The sequence below is a fragment of the Cherax quadricarinatus genome, chromosome 94 (assembly GCF_038502225.1).
Source record: "Cherax quadricarinatus isolate ZL_2023a chromosome 94, ASM3850222v1, whole genome shotgun sequence".
Taxonomy (NCBI): domain Eukaryota; kingdom Metazoa; phylum Arthropoda; class Malacostraca; order Decapoda; family Parastacidae; genus Cherax; species Cherax quadricarinatus.
In genome coordinates this window covers 7,877,876-7,899,361 of record NC_091385.1, presented here as the reverse complement: position 1 = coordinate 7,899,361, position 21,486 = coordinate 7,877,876, and the positions used below count along the sequence as shown (strand labels likewise).

At 39.4% G+C, this 21,486-nt stretch overlaps 1 protein-coding gene across 5 annotated transcripts in view; it reads right to left on the bottom strand.

The window, feature by feature from the left end:
• The window catches only part of LOC128700853 (protein bric-a-brac 2), a 408,639-nt gene that overhangs the window by 148,755 nt on the left and 238,398 nt on the right, over positions 1–21,486 (bottom strand). The window contains exon 8 of one of the 5 annotated variants that reach the window (XM_070104748.1): positions 285–11,254. The exons of the other annotated variants lie outside the window; for them this stretch is intronic. Coding sequence (XP_069960849.1) covers positions 10,449–11,254 — 806 coding nt within the window. The 3' untranslated portion in view covers positions 285–10,448. Of the gene's footprint in view, positions 1–284; positions 11,255–21,486 lie in introns of those variants that run through there. 5 annotated transcript variants of the gene reach the window in all.

The following is a 21,486-nucleotide window of genomic DNA, read 5'->3' as shown; positions in this document are numbered from 1 at the left end:
GAAAATTCATAGTAAATATACATATGTATATTCTTCAATGAGTTAAAGCACAACATTATTCACTGTCATTATTCATTGTCAATGGTCCAAGTCGGACCGAAACGTCGTCGTAAGCTTCTCTCTTTTATGTGCGGGTTATTTGTGTATCGTTCCAGTCACGGTATTGTGCCTTTTTGTTATTTATTTATTCACAACATTATTATTTGTATTAGTGTTATTGTTGCTGCTGCTGCTGTTTTGGTACACTTGAAAATATCTTGAGGAAAGTATAATGAAAACCAAAATACACACCGGACATTTATTGTCTAAACTATTATTAACAAGAAACTTAGACAGTTTATTTTAAGAGCACACCATCAATCATACATCCATTCACCAACAATAAGGGTATATGTACAACAGCTATAGGAACAGATGACAATGTCGTGACCAGCAATTAGGAACCTTGAGCAGGGATCCAAATACCCAATAATATTTTCTATGCATATAACAAAATGATCACATGCGGCTCATACCAGACTGCCACATTAATGACGGCATTGTCAAAAATACATCTCACTGTGTTTATCAGAACAAAGCAGTGCGTGCCTATTAATTAGATGATGTTTTGTCTTAAACAGGGATTATCAAGCCTATAGCCTTGATTATCAAGTCTATAGACTTGATTATCAAGTTTATAACCTTGATTATCAAGTCATTAAACCTGATAATCCCTAGTGCTTTTACTGAGTAGATTTGATAAAGCCCTATCAAGTCAACCGAGTTGATATAGCCAAATTCAGGGCAAAACATCGTCTATAAAAAAGGTTCACTCTGCCATGTGCGTTTACTTCCAAGTTTGATGGCAACTCGCCTTCCTCTACACAACTAGTTATGTATCTGGGGTTGGGGGGGGGGAAGAGAGATTTCTTTTCCACTGCTAATTTCAATATCATTGTTCACTATCTGCATTATACAATATCTTTTAGAAAAATCAACTTTATGTTCAACAAATAAAAACTCCAGGTAATATAATATGAAAACAAAAGCACGATGCACAAAAATAAAAATGGCATCAATAATACTGAACAGAAAAAGATTAAAATAGATTTTTTATTGACAGAGACATCAATACCAAGATTATCCATAACAAAGGATTTATTGACCCAGTGAGTAACACATTTTTGGGGTCAAATAATTAAATATATATTTGGCCAGCAGCCATGTAGTAAACAGTATTTTAGACAGACACATGAGCAAACACTAGAACATATTATAAAATGTTTGTCCTAGGACCAAAATGTTTTCTACTAAACATGTCCTTGTTGTTGATCACGTGTCTTTCTAAACCAATTTGTTGGTATCTATTACCAAGGTTTATACCATCACACAATAGTAAGCAGTTTAGTGATTAAGTTACACAAACCTTCCAGAATGGCATAGCGGTTGTTCACTATCTGTTATGTTTGGGCAACCGGCTGCTGGTCAGATAACCTTCGCCAATAATTTAATAATACACTCAAATTCATTATTTGCAATTACCTGACAGATACTCATGATGGTGCTGCTGTTAAATGTAACACCATTCTCCCTACTGTTCAGTTTTAAATAACCTACTGTCTTTTATTGAAAGAAATCCTACATCAAACTAACACTATAACACTTCACTAATAACCCACAAATTGGGGAGGAAACTGGACAGTACCTCAGTCCCTTCTGAACCATTATATGAAATCATAATGACACGATTGCAAACAAACCATACCATGGGCGGGGATAGAACCCGCGATCAGAGTCTCATAACTCCAGACCGTCGCGTTAGCCACTGGCCAGTGGCTAACGCGATGGTCTGGAGTTTTGTGACTCTCTGATCGCGGGTTCTATCCCCGCCCATGGTATGTTTTTTTTCATTATATGAAGCTTTTACTCGGGTTGCAGATGCAACGATACCCAGAACCTGTGATATACTTGTGACTGGTTTTTAGTTTTTCTACTCCTGTACCCTGGTGAAGGGCCTGGCTTTTCTGGCTCTTGCCTGGTCACCCACGCTGCTGCTCTTGGTGACCCACTACCCAACATACCCATCACAACCTGGTTTATCTAGCATCAACAGATATACAGTATAAAAAAATATATTTTGTCTTAAAAAATGTTGTGACTTGATGGTGGTCCTGGATGGGCTAAAACGTCTAGTTTCAATTCCATTTTAAAGGTGTGTTGTGAAGTGCTCCAGTCACGTTATTGTGACTATGTTCTTCTGACACTTTAAGAGCTATTGTCAGTCTCAACATGTATATCCATAGTATAGAATATAATGTAACATTTATTTTTTTTATGGCCCATGGAGCCTATATGAAGCACCAAATTTATCTTAATGTACACTTAAAGAGGCACCATAGTACGTCATGAACTGTATAGTATAATTAAACAAAATGAGATCTTATGATAGACACTAGAACCTTAATTATTCTAATTCCAGCAGACAAATTATCATTGTACCCAGAAGTGGTAATTCCTTTTCCATCACATAAATTTTAACTCTCATATGCACATATTCAAAAGATTATGAACAAAGTGTATGTTTGGAACTGCAGTACAATCTCAACATGTCAGACATTTTTATCCCAAATTTTTATTATTTCAAACATCACATCTCTAGGCACAAGTTAAATATTCCCTGTATCGCTGACTCATGAAATCGTAATGATGTGATTACAAACAAACAGTACCATGGGCGGGCTTAGAACCCACAATCAGAGTGTCTCAAAACTTCAGACAGTCGCCCAGTGGCTAATGCGACGGTCTGGAGTTTTGAGATTCTCTGATCATGGGTTCTAACCCCACATGTGGCATGGTTTATTCCCTGTATACCAGACTCCCATCATACTTGGGAACAAGTGATGCAAATGGCAGGTGTATACCTGGAAAGGTGTTCCTAGAGGGTGTTCTGGGGGTCAATGTCCCTGCAGCCCAGTCCATGACCAGACCTCAGTGAAGGATGAGAGAGGTACTGGCACAGACCACGACAATGTATGTGTAAACCTGAATCTTTTATTTCATATTTAGGCTAAATTAAAACATAGAGGATATGAAGAATAAACAGATGAATGGATGGGGAGTTGAACCATGGTCCATATTTTCTGCCATATAAGGTGCATGACAGAAGTATCATAATGGTAAATCAGTAATTACAGCCTCTCCTAGCTTGGCGATATAATCGTTTACCGATGACATGGACTTACGATGGGCTCTCTGACCAGTATTCATACCTAAATAATGTATATTAGAGCTAATTTCCTCTATTTTGTTTATTACAATATACAGTACACTACTGTATAAACATTTAAAAATATACTAAAAATGTTATAAATGTTGCAAAGGTGATATACAACAATATCAAAGATGGTTGACACAAACCCACTACCATTACAGTATGCTCCTTGCTTAGCAATGAATTCATTTACCGATGTGGTCTTAGGAACGGAACTCCATCATTAAGTTAGGAGAGACTGTATATTCAAAAGCTAATGACCCTCTTACTTTACGCTGAAGCGTAACCCAAAGCTTACCCTTGATCCTGACCTTGAGCATATAAGGCACAAGCTGATTTTCCATGACTTTTATGGGAAAAAAGGCATGCCTTATATGCCAGAAAATATGATAGTAAGCCCAAAGCTGCTGTTTACAGTGGATATAAGTTTACTCAAGATGTAATTTTTCCTTTTTTCAGCCTGCTGGTGGCTAATAAGAAAGAGAATAGAGAAATAAAAATGGAAAGAAAAACGTGTGACAAACAGTTGGTTGTAATCACTGACAACATAAGTCACTTGTCAGTGTATTCCATGTTTACATGGCATTTTAATTTAATGGAAGTATTTTGTGTATAGTGTCTTTATAAGCCTATATTTGGTTAACACGACTCTTCATTTTCTTCTCTAAGAGAATGAGTATACAGTGGTCCCTCAATAATCGTCCGGCATGAAAGTCGTCCATTTCGGAAATAGTCCCGTTATTTCGTCTAAACATTGGCTCGCAAATGGTCCGTTAACTCGCTAATCGTCCTTTGTCCCGGACGCGTACTCACGCTCTGAGCTACCTGGGCCTGCCTTCCCAGCCAGTGTGCCATTGTTTACCAGTGAGCGATGGTCCCCTCACTTGCTCCTATGAAATATTTCATAATATTCCATTGGTTTTAGTGCTTGCAAGTGCTAAGTAAGCTACCATGGCTCCAAAGAAAGCTTCTAGTGCCAGCCCTTTGGTAAAGAATGTGAGAAACACATATAATTTATGAAAAAGTTTGTAGAAAAATGCAAAGGCAGTGGTGGTGGTAGAGTGGAAGCAGTTGTGATAGTGGCTGATGGTGGTAGAGGGTGGTAGTGATGGTGGTAGAGGGTTCCTTCTTTAGTGATTCTACCAACTCCTCCAATGTTGTTGGAGTTATATAGGGCTACAGAAAACACCGCCGCCTCAGCTGCTGCTTCACCACCATTATGGACAATTTACTCTCAGTGGCCCTTATATACCCAACAACAACAACACAACACAACACCTCTCGTGACATACATAATGACTTATTTTATTCATTCTAGAGTATATTCCATGTTTCTATGTTATTAATATTGTTTATTATGTCATATTGTTGAATTGTGATAGATAAATAAGCCGTAGAGTTGATATTAGTGTCATATTCTCCAACAAACTTGCCATCCCTCCCTCACACAAACAAGTCTCCAATAAGAACATGAGAAAGGAGGAACACTGCAGTAGGGCTGTTGGCCCATACTAGGCAGGTCCTTTACAATCCTTCCCACTACGAACATAACAATGGAAGAACACTGCAGGTCTACTGGCCCATACAAGGCAGGTCCATATCAAAATGACCTCTACCCAAAGCTACCCAAGAATTTACTCCCGTACCCAATGACACAAATCAAACTCAGCCCCTCCCACTCATATATTTATCCAATCTCTTCTTAAAGCTACCCAAGGTCCTAGCCTCGATCACCCTACTGGTAAGTGTTTACCTGGAGTTTACCTGGAGAGAGTTTCGGGGGTCAACGCCCCCGCAGCCCGGTCTGTGACCAGGCCTCCTGGTGGATCAGTGCCTGATCAACCAGGCTGTTGCTGCTGGCTGCACGCAAACCAACGTACGAGCCACAGCCCGGCTGATCAGGAACTGACTTTAGGTGCTTGTCCAGTGCCAGCTTGAAGACTGCCAGGGGTCTGTTGGTAATCCCCCTTATGTGTGCTGGGAGGCAGTTGAACAGTCTCGGGCCCCTGACACTTATTGTATGGTCTCTTAACGTGCTAGTGACACCCCTGCTTTTCATTGGGGGGATGGTGCATCGTCTGCCAAGTCTTTTGCTTTCGTAGTGAGTGATTTTCGTGTGCAAGTTCGGTACTAGTCCCTGTAGGATTTTCCAGGAGTATATAATCATGTATCTCTCCCTCCTGCGTTCCAGGGAATACAGGTTTAGAAACCTCAAGCGCTCCCAGTAATTGAGGTGTTTTATCTCCGTTATGCGCGCCGTGAAAGTTCTCTGTACATTTTCTAGGTCGGCAATTTCACCTGCCTTGAAAGGTGCTGTTAGAGTGCAGCAATATTCCAGCCTAGATAGAACAAGTGACCTGAAGAGTGTCATCATGGGCTTGGCCTCCCTAGTTTTGAAGGTTCTCATTATCCATCCTGTCATTTTTCTAGCAGATGCGATTGATACAATGTTATGGTCCTTGAAGGTGAGATCCTCCGACATAATCACTCCCAGGTCTTTGACGCTGGTGTTTCGCTCTATTTTGTGGCCAGAATTTGTTTTGTACTCTGATGAAGATTTAATTTCCTCATGTTTACCATATCTGAGTAATTGAAATTTCTCATCGTTGAACTTCATATTGTTTTCTGCAGCCCACTGAAAAATTTGGTTGATGTCCGCCTGGAGCCTTGCAGTGTCTGCAATGGAAGACACTGTCATGCAGATTCGGGTGTCATCTGCAAAGGAAGACACGGTGCTGTGGCTGACATCCTTGTCTATGTCGGATATGAGGATGAGGAACAAGATGGGAGCTAGTACTGTGCCTTGTGGAACAGAGCTTTTCACCGTAGCTGCCTCGGACTTTACTCTGTTGACGACTACTCTCTGTGTTCTGTTAGTGAGGAAATTATAGATCCATCGACCGACTTTTCCTGTTATTCCTTTAGCACGCATTTTGTGCGCTATTACGCCATGGTCACACTTGTCGAAGGCTTTTGCAAAGTCTGTATATATTACATCTGCATTCTTTTCGTCTTCTAGTGCATTTAGGACCTTGTCGTAGTGATCCAGTAGTTGAGACAGACAGGAGCGACCTGTTCTAAACCCATGTTGCCCTGGGTTGTGTAACTGATGGGTTTCTAGATGGGTGGTGATCTTGCTTCTTAGGACCCTTTCAAAGATTTTTATGATATGGGATGTTAGTGCTATTGGTCTGTAGTTCTTTGCTGTTGCTTTACTGCCCCCTTTGTGGAGTGGGGCTATGTCTGTTGTTTTTAGTAACTGAGGGACGACCCCCGTGTCCATGCTCCCTCTCCATAGGATGGAAAAGGCTCATGATAGGGGCTTCTTGCAGTTCTTGATGAACACAGAGTTCCATGAGTCTGGCCCTGGGGCAGAGTGCATGGGCATGTCATTTATCGCCTGTTCGAAGTCATTTGGCGTCAGGATAACATCGGATAGGCTTGTGTTAATCAAATTTTGTGGCTCTCTCATAAAAAATTCATTTTGATCTTCGACTCTCAGTCTGGTTAGCGGCTTGCTAAAAACTGAGTCATATTGGGACTTGAGTAGCTCACTCATTTCCTTGCTGTCATCTGTGTAGGACCCATCTTGTTTAAGTAGGGGCCCAATACTGGACGTTGTTCTCGATTTTGATTTGCTAAATAAGAACTTAAGAAAGTAGGAACACTGCAACAGGCCTGCTGGCTCATACTAGGCAGGTCCTTCACAAATCCAACCCACTAACAGAACAAATGCTACCCAAGTAATAAGTTCAGGTGCAACTCCGACTCAAATCCAACCCCTCTCACTCATGTATTTATCCAACTTAAATTTGAAACTACCCAATATTTTAACTTCGATCACCCTATTAGGCAGACTGTTCCACTCACCAACTATCACTATTACCAATGTTCATTTATACATTTTATTAGTGCTTTACATTTATTTGGCATTTTTTTCTGCATGTAAATCTATATTTATGCTAGGTAAGTGACCCCTGAAGTGACCTCGAGTCCTTATGGAGGGGGATTCCCCTTCCAAACAATAACCTCTCTTCCCACTCTCTTCCTCCGTCTTCCATTCATCAACAACAGCCTTCAATAAAGGTAACTGTCATGTTGAATGTTCATTCTTTTGTGCATGTAAATCTATCTTTTAGGTAAAAAAAAAAAATTGTTGATAGTTCTGGGTGTCTGGAACGAATTAATTGGATTTACATTATTTCTTATGGGGAAAATTGATTCGAAAATCGTCTATTTTGATAATAGTCCCACTTCCAGGAATGGATTAAGGACGATAATTGAGGGACCACTGTATACGTATTTAGTGTTCTCCGCTTTTCACTGTGACCTATATTTTTAGTTAAAAAGGAAAAAAAATCATGAGTAATCCACACTTGGAGAGAACATTACATAAGAAAGAACATAAGAATGGAGGAACACTGCAGAAGGCCTACTGGCCCAAGCGAGGCAGGTCCTTATCAAAACAACCTCTACCTAAAGCTACCCAAGAAATAACTTCCGTACCCAATGACACCAATCAAACCCAGCCCCTCCCACTCATATATTTGTCCAATCTCTTCTTAAAGCTATCCAAGGCCCTAGCCTCAATCACCCAACTGGGAAGATTGTTCCACACATCTACAACTCTGTTAGAAAACCAGTACTTACCTATGTTCTTTCTAAATCTAAATTTATCCAACTAAAATCCATTATTTCTAGTTCTTACCTGGTTCGACACCCCTCAGTACTTTATTAATATCTCCTTTGTTTATGCCCGTCATCCACTTATACACTTCAATGATATCTCCCCTCGTTCTACGCCTCTCCAGAGAGTGGAGATTTAAGGCTTTAAGTCTATCTTCATACGGGAGGTTCCTTACACAGTAAATAATTTTAGTCATTCTTCTCTGTATGTTCTCTAATGAGTCTATATCCATCCTGTAGTAAGGGGACCAAAACTGAGCAGCACAATCTAAATGTGGCCTCACTAGTGAAGTATAGAGCTGTAAAATAACTTTTGGGCTTCTGTTACTTATACTTTTTGAGATAAATCCAACTACATAATCTGTTAGCCTTGTTGTGCACACTTAGGCACTGCTGTCTTGGCTTTAGGTTTCTGCTTACAATGACTCCCAAGTCTTTTTCACATTCTGTATGATCAAGCTCTACTTCACCTAGATTATATATTTGTCCAATCTCTTCTTAAAGCTATCCAAGGTCCTAGCCTCTATCACCCAACTGGGAAGATTGTTCCACGCATCCACAACTCTGTTAGAAAACCAGTACTTACCTATGTCCTTTCTAAATCTAAATTTATCCAATTTAAATCCATTATTTCTGGTTCTTACCTGGTTCGACACCCTCAGTACCTTATTAATATCACCTTTATTTATGCCCGTCATCCACTTATACACTTCAAGGATATAAGATGATGTCTAGGTTTGTCCTGGACTATTCGTGCAACGACAATTACCATAGTAAGTGATAAGTACATTTTTTTAATTTACTAATATGCATATTGTAGATTTTATCAACTTTTGGTCTCTCAGGTCAGAAAAAGTGATATCTCGGATCACTCCCAAACCCAAAGTGATCTGAGATAATGAGATTGTACTGTAGCATACAGCTGTTACATTTAACTAAACCCAGGGAGAGTTACAAAAGTTCTAGTGTGTAAAAACGTTAATTACAGTACAAATAACTGAACAAAGTTACATATACAATTATTTAATTTGAGCAATCACAATGAGAACCTCTCATTTCAAAAAAAAAAAAAAAAATCTTTCGGTTTCACAGAAAAAAATTAAAGATGTATCCGATAATATTGGGAACCAGTTTCCCAATGCTTTTCCAAAACACAAAAACATGACTTTTCTTCAACATTTATATATGCCAAAATTTCAGTAAAACACTTGCATACATGTTTAAGAATTCTGCCTGTTAGTTGGTTACCAAATAAGAGAAGCAGTCACTCCATATCTGCTCCACTTAGAACGCAAACCAAGTTGTCTCGGTAGGATAACACACAATGGTAAACAGAACCTTGGAAGCAGGATACTGATGTAGTGAAAGACATTAAGAATAAAGCAAATATAAGACAGTTTTATAGGGATATGGCTGAGTCAAGGAGTACATAATGAAACATCAACTGCCATGTTCCTTATGAAAAGAAGGAAGTGTGTGACCTCAGGCCAGGCTGAGGGTACAACCCTCAAAACCAGTAACAGGAACAATGAAGATGGACAGGTCCACAACGAAGCCTGGATTGGACAGCCACATCATGCAGTGGAACCGAGTCTTCTGCATTGTTACATTTGGACACCCCATGCAGCGGGCATGACAAGCTTTGCCCGGCCAGGTTTTTTCTCCGATTTATCCGATAATGGCTTTGAAGAGGTCTACAGAATATGTCAGTAAAGAAAGAATAAAAATGACTTTAGTAACAATACAATACTTTTCATGCAGGTGATTTAACAAGTGACGAAGTCAAAATTTTATACCTTTTGCATGATAATGATGCTCAAAATAGCAGTCATATCCTTGACATGTCCAGAATTAATGCATATACTAATCTGCATTATTGGACGAGTGAAATTTTAGTAACAGCCAACAAGTGGTGATAATATAGGATGTATTTAAACTAATTAAGCTAGCTTTCTTTTTTTAATGGCCATTGTACTGCACTTTAAACTTAAAACTAATCAACTTAACACTTTAAATCACCAAAATGCAATGGCGGACCTACATTTTTGGGGCCCCGAAGTTTGAACTGTTATGGGGCCCCCTTCCCAACCAGCAATGAGGTCTGGGTAACAATAGATACAGTATCTTCAATGGGGTTGTTCCACAACAGATCACCACAAAAAGGAGTGAAACATCCTTAATTTGAAAGTTTTTTCGTTTACGGCTGGCCTACATGATTCTTTAATAATCTTTTAATTTTTATTTTATTATTCTGTATTTAATTATACTATATATTATTAAAAAAAAAAACCCTTCTCATACAGTAGACCCAAAATTTTTAAGCAATGTGGATTAAAGTTGCTTCTGGGACCCCTCCAGGATTGGGGACCCTGAAGCTTAAGCTTGATTAGTTTCATAATAGATCCGCCCCTGCCAAAACGTACAGTATTAAGAAAACTTCAACCACATATGAACAATATTGCTGAACTCTTCAGGGTACAAAAACAAAAATTGAGCAGAACAACTGTGCAAATCATGTAGGCGAGGCAGGTCGGCGAAGGACCAAGTCTGTTGGCTGCTCGTCCTCAACGTAATCAAAATCATCGATTTTGTATTTCCCCTCGCCACCGCCATCATCTTCCTCATCTCTACTTAGACCGGTCCCCCCTTGTGGCACTGACACCCCTATTACCACAGATGCAGCAGCAGCTGCTGCCTTCTTCTGAGTGGCTGTTGAGCACAGCAGAACGTGCTCTTTAATGTAATATCTATTTCTAAATGTACGCCGACAAATTGGACATACGTATTCTTCCCCTGAGTGCTGCACGCGCTTGTGCTTGTTCAGATTTGAACGTGAGGTGAAAGTCTTGTTGCATATGTCGCAACTAACTGGCGATGTGCCTCCAGCAGCAATCACAGTTCGAACAGTGGTGGAAGACTGAAAACCAACTCCACTGGACACGATGGTGGGAGAGGAGCCACTTATGTTGGAGAAACTGGGAAAAAGAGATGACAGTGGTGAAGGTGTGAGAGAGGGAGAATGGCCATCAACTGTGGGGGAACGTCCACTTGGAGTTGAACATCCACTTGTCCCAGGGGACCTTACGGTTGATTGTTGCTGTGACTGAGATTTAGGCTGCGGAAACTGGGATGGCCCCTTACAGCGAAATCCACCACTAGGTGATGATGGGGACCTGATGAGAGTAGGTGATAACCCCTGACCTGGGGACCTGATTTGTCCAGGGGACTTGGTGTTGACTGGGGACCTGCCCTGGCCAGGGGACCTGTGAACGCCGCCTGCCGAGCCCAAGTGGTCTGCTACAAGGCGCGCGAAGGTGCCTGAAAGTAGCAAAACAGTGTGTGACTACTGGGCAGGCAGGGGCGGGTCCATGGCTAGGCAGAGACTCAAGGTCACAGAGGAACCCAGTTCCTGCCAACCACCCTAAACATTATTACATTCTAATTATATTCACTCATTTAAATATTACATATTGGATAAATATTCTCCATCTTCCTAGAACATGTCAAGTTTTCTATGTAAACAAATTGTTCTTAAATAAAAACATATGCAACATGCAAAAACTAAATCCACAATTCCAAGCCCTATGAATAACTTTGAATAAACTATTCTATAGCACTCTGTATAGAGATGGCACGAAGAGAACTACATATCTTTCTGAGTGATCAAAAGTTCACATACTGTACATAAAAAAAAAATTTCAACAGAAGTTTAAAGAGTAAATAAATGCCTAGTGTATAATAACAATAATTAAACAAAACAGCATCAAAATCTACAACCAAACAAAACCAGATTGATGATGCAACTAACAGAGGAAATAAAACTAATAAAAAAAGCCGGTACAATTTACGATATATAAAATCATGCATGAAGAAATAAACACTGAAGATATATAGCATTGAGAATGCCATGAGCAGCACTTTGCTAAAAAAAAAAAAAAAAAAAAAAAAAAAAAAAAAAAAAAAGTTGAACATCAATTCTTACCTCTTTTCTTTCCATTTGTAAGCATGTCACACGCAAGAGATTAAAAATAAAAAGACGCATGAAACACCGACTTTGGCAGTTGTACGCAGAAGGATTTTAATACAGTACAATATTTCAAGTTTTTCAACACATTGGTCATTTCCCACTGAGGTAGGGTGACCCGAAGGAGGAAACACATTTACCATCACTTCATCTCTAGCAGTCTTGAAGTACACACACACACATCACAATTCAAATCATTAAAAAGAAATATATTTCTGCTATCACGGACTGCAGTTACACAAAGTAACGAAACAAGAATACAGTACTGTACAGTGGAACCCCGAGTTTCGTACACCCTGAGTATCATACGCTTCGAGTTTAGACCGCTGTTCTCGGCTCAATTTTGTACCAAGTTTTGTACTGTGCCCCATGTTTAGTACCATGTACCAGACCTGTCCACGTCCCCCATGCAAGCGTCATGAGCCAGTCTGGCTTTATTTATGCTTGTGTGAACACTAACCTGCACGCTCATCCAAAAATTTCACAATTAATTAATTTTGTTTGGTGCTTGTTTATTAAGCGCAACTGTGAAATGAGCTACCATGAGTCCAAAGAAACTTCCTAGTGGCACCCCTGTGGTAAAGAAAGTGAGAAACACCATAGAAGTTAAGAAGGAGATAATACAAAAATATGAGAGTGGTGTGCAACTTCTGGAGCTTGCCAGGATATATGGCAAAAGCAAATCAACAATTGCTTCTATCCTAACAAAGAGAAAAGAAATCAAGGAAGCTGATGTTGCGAAAGGTGGTGATATGCTAACCAAAAATAGACCAAAAATAGTCGAAGAGGTTGAGAAGTTGTCACTGGTTTGGATCGACAATAAACAGAGAGTGAGTGGTAGTGTTTCGGAGCCGATCATTTGTGAAAAGGCAAGGAAGTTGCATGACGATCTCAAAGAAGCTGCCTGGAATGAGTGCTGCTGTTAGTGAATTTAAGGCCAGCAGAGGCTGGTTTGACAGATTTAAGAAGCGTAGTGGCTTACACAGGGTTGCAAGGCATGATGAGGCTGCCAGTTCTGACAAACTGGGGGCTGAAAAATGTGTGTGAATTCAAGGGGTACATAGAGACTGAAAAATTCAAACCCCAACAAGTGTTCAATTGTGACAAAACAGGCCTGTTTTGGAAGAAAATGCCAAAGAGGACTTACATAATGCAGGAGGAAAAGGCACTCCCAGGACACAAGCCTATGAAAGACAGGCTAACTCTCTTGTTCTGTGCTAGTGCTGATGGGGATTTTCAAGTGAAGCCTTTACTGGTGTATCACTCAGAAAATCCCAGAGTGTTCAAGAAAAACAATGTCATCAAGAATAAATTGTGTGTGTGTTATGGAAAGCTAATAATAAGGCATGGGTCACAAGGCAAATTTTCAAAAAGTGGATTCATGAAGGGTTTGGCCCGTGTGAAAAAATACCTCCTGGAAAATAATTTGCCACTCAAGTGCCTCCTGGTACTGGACAATGCTCCTGCACATCCTCCAAACTTGGTAGACCTATTGTCTAGGGAGTTCAGCTTCATCACAGTGAAGTTCTTGCTTCCTAACACCACTCCTCTCCTCCAGCCCATGGACCAGCAGGTCATTTCTAACTTCAAAAAATTCTACACCAAAGTAGTGTTTCAAAAGTGCTTTGAAGTGACCTCAAGACACTCAGCTGACCCTAAGAGAGTTCTGGAGGAAGTGCTTCAATATCTACAACTGCATAAGCCTTATAGGTAAGGCTTGGGAGGGAGTGACTTCCAGGACTTTGAACTCTGCTTGGAGACAATTGTGGCCAGATTGTGTCCTCCAGAGGGATTTTGAAGGATCTGAGGCTGACCCTGACCCTGCCAACCCTCTGCCTGTTGTGGAAGGTATTGTGGCATTGGGGAAGTCCATGGTGTTTGAGGTGAGTGGCGAGGATGTGGAAGAGTTGGTGGACGACCACAGGAAAGAGTTAACTACTGAAGAGCTGCAAGAGCTTCATACCTGGAACAGCATCAGACCACAGCTGAGGAACTTGCTTCAGAGGAGAAGGAAGAGGGAGTGGATGAGGTGCTTTCTTCACAGATTAAGGAGATTTGTGCAATGTGGAATAGGGTGCAGGCATTTGCTGAAAAATATCACCCTGAGTAAGCTGAAACAAGCCATTTCTGCAACAAGTTCAGTGACAGAACCATGTCCCATTTTAGGGAAATCTTAAAGAGGCAAAAGAGACAGAGGACTGTGGCCAGTTATTTTGCGAGACAGGGGTCCAATGACTCTCAAGCTGGTTCTAGTGGCATTAAAAGACAAAGAAGGGAAGTAACCCCAGATAAGGATTTGTTACCTAAAGTCTTTAAGGAAAGGGATTCCCCTTCCAAACACTAAGCCCCCCTCACTCCTCCCTATCTTCCAGACGCCATCAACAGTCCTCAATAAAGGTATAAAATACCGACAACTTGTCAGACACTGCAACATCATAGAATCTTGGTTCAGAGGACATCTACAAGACCTTCTTCACAGCTGCTACAACTAACCCATCTCTTTGGGAAGGACCTACTTCCACTGGGGAATCCCGCCTACCAGTGACTATGCCCTCGTCTGCTGCACGTCCTTATCCACTGACGCCTATATAACCGCCAGCCTTCTTGCCTTTATTAGCTCCTGGAACAGATTAAGTACGAAACTCGGGGTTCCACTGTATTATGAACATTGACTTTCTGGAGTTGCCACAAACATGATAATACTGTATTGCTACACCTATTACAATCTTATTAACCCATTAACTGTCCAAATGTAGATCTACGTTTGCTTGCCCAGCGCTCCAAATATTTTGTAAAAAAAAAAAAAAAAAAAAAAAAAAAAAAAAAAAAAAAAAAAAAAAAAAAAAAAAATTAGGACCAGTACTTACCGAGATATAAGACCGTGAAGTTGGCACTGGATACTCACCTGATGGCAACATCGGGTCCTGCCGCTTGCAGAAGTGTTGCCAATACCCGTTTTTCCTCATTTTTATATTATTTTATATAATTTTTATGTTCTGATAATTACAATTTATAATAGTTCTTGTGATTTCATAGGCAATCTTTGTTCTGACACTAATATTAGTTACTGAAATTGTACTCAAATTGTGACAAACACACTGACAGGTGAACATTTACACCTTGGTCATTTACTATTGTCTAGGAATATATACAAAGTATTTATAGGTCCCATCAATGTTTTAGACATGCTGGAGTATATATGAAACTACTTGAAGCATAGTGTTAAGATGAGTGTTACTAAACTGCTGACAGGGTAAGCAGTGGAGTTACACTTGATGATTGTGCACTGCTGCAGGGAACCCCTGGCCTTATTTGTTTTCACTGTTCCACATAAACATGTCTGTCTGACTGTCGAGCTATGTCTGTTTATCTGTCTGCCTGTATGTCTTTGTCTGCCTTCCTTTGTGTGTGTCTGTCTTTCTGTCTGCCTGTGTGTGTCTGTCTTTCTGTCTGCTTGTGTCTGGCTTTTTGTCTGCCTATGTGTGTGTGTGTATCTCTGTCTTTCTGTCTGCCTGTGTGTGTGTCTTTCTGTCTGCCTGTGTGTGTGTCTTTCTGTCTACCTGTGAGTGTCTGTCTTTCTGTCTGCCTGTGTGTGTGTGTCTGTCTGCCTGTGTGTGTCTGTCTTTCTGTTTGCCTGTGTCTGTCTTTCTGTCTGCCTGTCTCTCTTGTCTCAGAGGGTTGCTCATGAACCAACTGGTATTACACATGATCATGTCTGATTCCTGAACAAGTGAAAATGAGTATTACTTGCCAGTCATGCTTATTATGTATTATATCTACAAGCACAGTATAACACTTTGTCTGGATTTTTTGGGTTATCCTAGGTAATTTACACTATAACTGTATTGATGTATATGTACCTGTGAGACAGAGACAGATAGACAAAGACAGAGAAAGAGATAGACAGAAATAGATACACAGACAGACAGATGGAGTTAGAAACAGCCAGTCAGCCAGACAGAATTGTTTCTTTTTACTTAGGGCACAGGTTATAAGACATTCTGGCAGGATGACACTACCAGTGGTACCAAAATTGAAAGGGTGTTGCACAAATGTTGCACATTGGTTATTATCAAGGTTTTTTATATTTCCATGACCACTTGTGGCCACATCCACCTCAAAGCCACTAAACGAGGGGTCAACATCACTTTCCTCTTAAAAGGGGAGTGTTAATACGACATGACATCAGTAAATCCTTGGTGTTTGCCGTACTGTTTGCTCTAGCTGGCGCTCAATTGAACTGGTGCTCCCACAAATTACTAAGTGGTCCCAGATATTTTTAATACTGTGCACACCGAGTATTAGGACCCATTGTATGTTGACCGGGCATTTGAGGCCAATCGTGCCAAATTTGGAGGCAGGAAAAATAAAATGTAGATCTATGTTTGGAACGCTAGCGGAAAGAATGTAGATCTACGTTTGGACAGTTAACGGAAATAAAATGTAGATCTATGTTTGGAACGCTAGTGGAAAGAATGTAGATCTACGTTTGGACAGTTAACGGAAATAAAATGTAGACCTATGTTTGGAACGCTAGCGGAAAGAACGTAGTTCTACGTTTGGACAGTTAACGGGTTAAGAAGAGCAACAATGTATAAATGACTATCATAAACCAAATTGACTATTTCATAGACCAAACTATTCCATAACTAAACTGACTATTTCATAAACCAAACTGACAATCCATACACCAAATTGACTATTCCAGACCAAATGACTATTTCATAGACCAAACTGACTATTTCTTTGACCAAATTGACTTTCATAGACCAAATTGGCTATTTCATAGAGCAAATGACCTTTCATAAACAAAATTGACTATTTCATAGATCAAACTATTCCATAGACCACTGGTGGGCAAAATGTGACTGATGCCAACTCTGTAGTGCTACATTTCAATTTAACCCACTGACATTTATTAACAGGAAAAAATTGTAGTTTTATACCCTACCACAGATAAACTGGGAATTAACCCTTTGTCTGATTTTGTCATACATATACATACGTCTTATGAGTCGGTGTTTTTGACGTATTAATACTCCAAAATTTTAGCGGCTTCAAATCAAGCGGGAGAAAGCTGGTAGACCCACATGTGAGAGGATGGGTCTGTGTGGTCAGTATAAAAAAAAATCCTGCAGCACACAGTGAATAATGATAAAAAAAAAAACTCCACCCGTGTTTTTGGATTAAAACGCCGACTCTGAGGTGTATTTTTGTATAGTATTTATGGTTTTATTATTATTTTCTTGGTCTCATTTGATAGAATGGAAGATATATTACAGAAATAAAGATGATTTTGATTGGTTTCACGATGAAAAGGACCTTGAAATTGAGCTCAAAGTATCAAAAATGTTCGATTTTAGTCGATGTTCAAGGGTGTCCAACTGGCTGGTCTAATAAGCAGTCACGAATTATTACAATAATGCAGTAGTCTTCATAACGGTAAATCTTCTATTTTTTGTGTGAATAAAAATTCAAAATAGAAAGCAAGAGTAATATAAGAGGGGCCTGAAAACATGACTAATGAACAGAGAAAATACTATTTTAGTGCCAGGAATGTCTGCACTGTTTATTCTGGACCCTATTTTGAAATTGGCATCTTTTGTAATATGCGTGAAATTTGCCAATTTCTGACTACTTTACTGGGTAGTTGAAATCGGTAAATGGGCGGTTTCTTGTACTCAATCGACAGAACAAATGGAGTTCTAAACAAATAGCTATGAATTTGGTCGACTGGAACAATGGAACTGGCTGAAAATAGAGCTCAAAGTGAGCAAAATTGCCGATGCGCAAATATCACCAATATCACTAACTTCGCAAGAATGTAATTCCGCAAGTTTTCCATCAAATTTCATACTTTTGGTGTCACTACCATCGGGAAAAGATTTTCTTTAATTTCACAAGAATTTTTTTTTTCCCGAATATTTTGTGACAGAGAGAGAGACTTCAGGATTTGGGGTCATGACAGTTGAAGGGTTAAGAGTGGCATTTGCTATGGCCGCAGATACCTTACAGAATGAGATGCAATCTGATAATGAAGTCATAAGCGACTCCGTGATCTTTCTGCCCAAAATGTAATGCATGTTAGTGGCTTTCTTTTGTACTTAACAATATTTTATTACATGTAAACTACATTTTGATAAGTTGCACTTTTATAACTGCAGTGTAGGTGCACGTCTGGCAAGACAGTGATGAAGTGAATGATGATGAAAGTGTTTCTTCTTTTTTGGGTCATCCTGCTTTGGTGAGAAATGGCCAATGTGTTAATAAAAGAAAAAGAAAAAAAAATTTTATTTGTTTCAGTTACCTCACATAGCATTTAAAATATTACACAAAATCCACAAACAAAATTCTACTTTTAACTCATTTATTTTAAATGCTTACTGCAATATATCTATAAATTGTGTGTACTTATATAAGAATACAGTAGAGCAGTTTAGAGCTTCATTTGTTGTAAACACAGCTCTGATATAACAAACACTCGGACAATCCCCGCCCTCGTTAGTCCATAAAACAAAATGGTGAACTTCAAGTTTAAAAAAATTTAGGTTGAGAAAGGTTATGGGAAAGCAGTGGTTTGGTAAGAGCTGTGGATGAGTGAAACAAACTCCCGAGTACTGCCATTGAAGCTAAAACCTTCAGTAGGTTTAAAAACAGGTTAGACGAATACATGAGTGGGTGTGAGTTGGACCTGACTGGCTTGTGTTGGTGGGTTTGATGTAGTGATCCATCCTTCTAAAGTGGATGTGACTTGCACCTGCCTAACATGGGCAAGTAGGCCTGCTGCAGTGCTCCTTCCTTCTTATGCTAACACAGGAGGGCCCTGCATATACATCCTCTTTTTGGCATTCCACATTTTCATTGGCTTTCAACTGAGCCACTGTTCATTATTTTTGGCGCTTTTACCGCTATTCTGCCATTTTTGAACAACTTTTATGTTTTTTATGCCTCTCAGTATTGGGCACTTAATGTATGAAAGTGTAAACATGTTATTAGGCATTTTAGAGGCATTAGATAATGGAAAAACTGCCGTGTTCCATCCACTGGCAATTTTCACTTACCACATGGGCTCAGAAACCTAAGTGCCATACAAATGGGGCGCTCCTGTATAGAAGAACTGCTCTGCCTTTTCACAAATAATTTTAACACACCATTATACTCTTCAGTCATCACTAATAAGGATGATACTCTATGGAACTTTATCTTCTTCAGTCCTCAATAATGAGGATAATACAATGGAACTTTATCTTCTTCAGCTTCAGTAATGAGGATAATACAATGGAACTTTATCTTCTTCAGCTTCAGTAATGAAGATGATACAATGGAACTTTATCTTCTTCAGCTTCAGTAATGAGGATAATACAATGGAACTTTATCTTCTTCAGCTTCAGTAATGAGGATAATACAATGGAACTTTATCTTCTTCAGCTTCAGTAATGAGGATAATACAATGGAACTTTATCTTCTTCAGCTTCAGTAATGAGGATAATACAATGGAACTTTATCTTCTTCAGCTTCAGTAATGAAGATAATACAATGGAACTTTATCTTCTTCAGCTTCAGTAATGAGGATAATACAATGGAACTTTATCTTCTTCAGCTTCAGTAATGAAGATGATACAATGGAACTTTATCTTCTTCAGCTTCAGTAATGAGGATGATACAATGGAACTTTATCTTCTTCAGCTTCAGTAATGAGGATGATACAATGGATTATTATTAATTTTGTTTTCACTCCAATTTGTGAATTTTACACTGTACTTACATCATCCATGAAGTGAGCACATTATTTTGACAATGATTATATTTATTATATTTTTGGCAACAAATTAATATATTTACTGCCCCAGGTTCTATATGCCCCCATAGGAATCATCCAGTGCCTGGATAGGTAATCATGTTTGATCCATGGAAGCACAGAGTAGCTCAATTTTTTTTTTTTTTACCGAGAAGTTTGGTCCAATGTAAAAGCAGCAAATAATGTTCACAATTTGCATTGCAGTATATTACAGCAGTGACAAAATGGCACACAAAATCACCCTAACAGCTAACCCTTCTCTAAGGAAGAATTTATTAAGGAATACAACAGTCCTCACAATTTTAGGGGTTGTTATATTCTTTGAGGTCCCATGAAACTACAAGTTGCAAATCATACATAATTATGTCTGCATTTTTATATATAGCATTAGACTATGTGCCACACACAGCCATGTACACATGCAAGGCCAGGAGCTATGATGCGACCCCTGCAATCACCATTAGGTGAGTAAATGCAAACACACAAAATCCTGATATAGTAGAGTAAGGATGGGGGGGGGGGGGAGTGACTGCCTAAGCATTCGGTGAATCACGTTAAGATTTTTTTTTTTTTTTTTTTTTTAGCAACACACTAGCCATTTCCCACCAAGGCACGGTTACCTGAAAAATAATTAACACTTTCATCATCATTCACTCTATCACAGTCTTGCCAGAGGCATGCCTACAGTACATTTCAAAAACTGCAACATATATCCATCCCTCCTTTAGAGGACAGGCACTGTACTTTCCACCTCCATGACTCAAGTCTGACTAACAAGTTCCCCTGAATCCCTTCATGAATGTTATTTTGCTCACACTCCAACAGCATGTCAACTCATGAACACCACTTGCCTCCACTCACTTCTAACATGCTGACATATGCTTGCTGGAAGTCCAAGCCCCTCGCACACAAAACCTCCTTTATCCCCTACCTCCAACCTTTCCTAGGATGACCTCTACCCCACATTCCTTCTACTACAAATTTATATGCTCTCCAAGTCATTCTATATTGTTCCATCCTCTCTACATGTCCGAACCCCCTCAGAACTTAACACTTAAATACTATACTATATACTTATCTAATGCAGTATAGTATTGTACACACAATTCATATACTACAATAAACATTGTAAATAAAAGTTAAAAGTACAATTTACTTAATGGATTTTGCCCATTACTTCAAAAGCCCCTTATATCAAGGGTTTACTGTATGTGCAATTTACTAGCATTGCCCATTATTTCACAAGTCCATTATATCATTGGTTTACTGTATGTGTAATATACTAGTGCTAGCTGAAGTCCACTGGAAATTCTTTTCATAATATGCATCTTTACCAGAAACTGTTTATGCTAAATTGTCCCACAAAGTACAAATACATGAAATATTTCTTGTTTGAATACCTGTACAGGTCGGCCATCACTAATCCGGCAACCAGGTATCTGGTTCTATCAGTAATCCGGCACTAATTTTGGCTAGGATAATTTCATCATTATACTGACTCAGAAATTGTGCAGATGGATGTAAATCCACAGCAGCAAGCCAGTGGAGGAGAAAGCAGTGATGAAAATGAGGAAGATGTAGCAGTCTCTATTGATAGGTTAATTAAATGTATTCTAACCTAACCACTCTGTAATCCGGCACTCTACAGGTCCCAATGATGCTGGATAAATGATGGCCAACATGTACTAGTATTAAGCAGTTTTTAAATACAGTGGGACCCCAACTTAC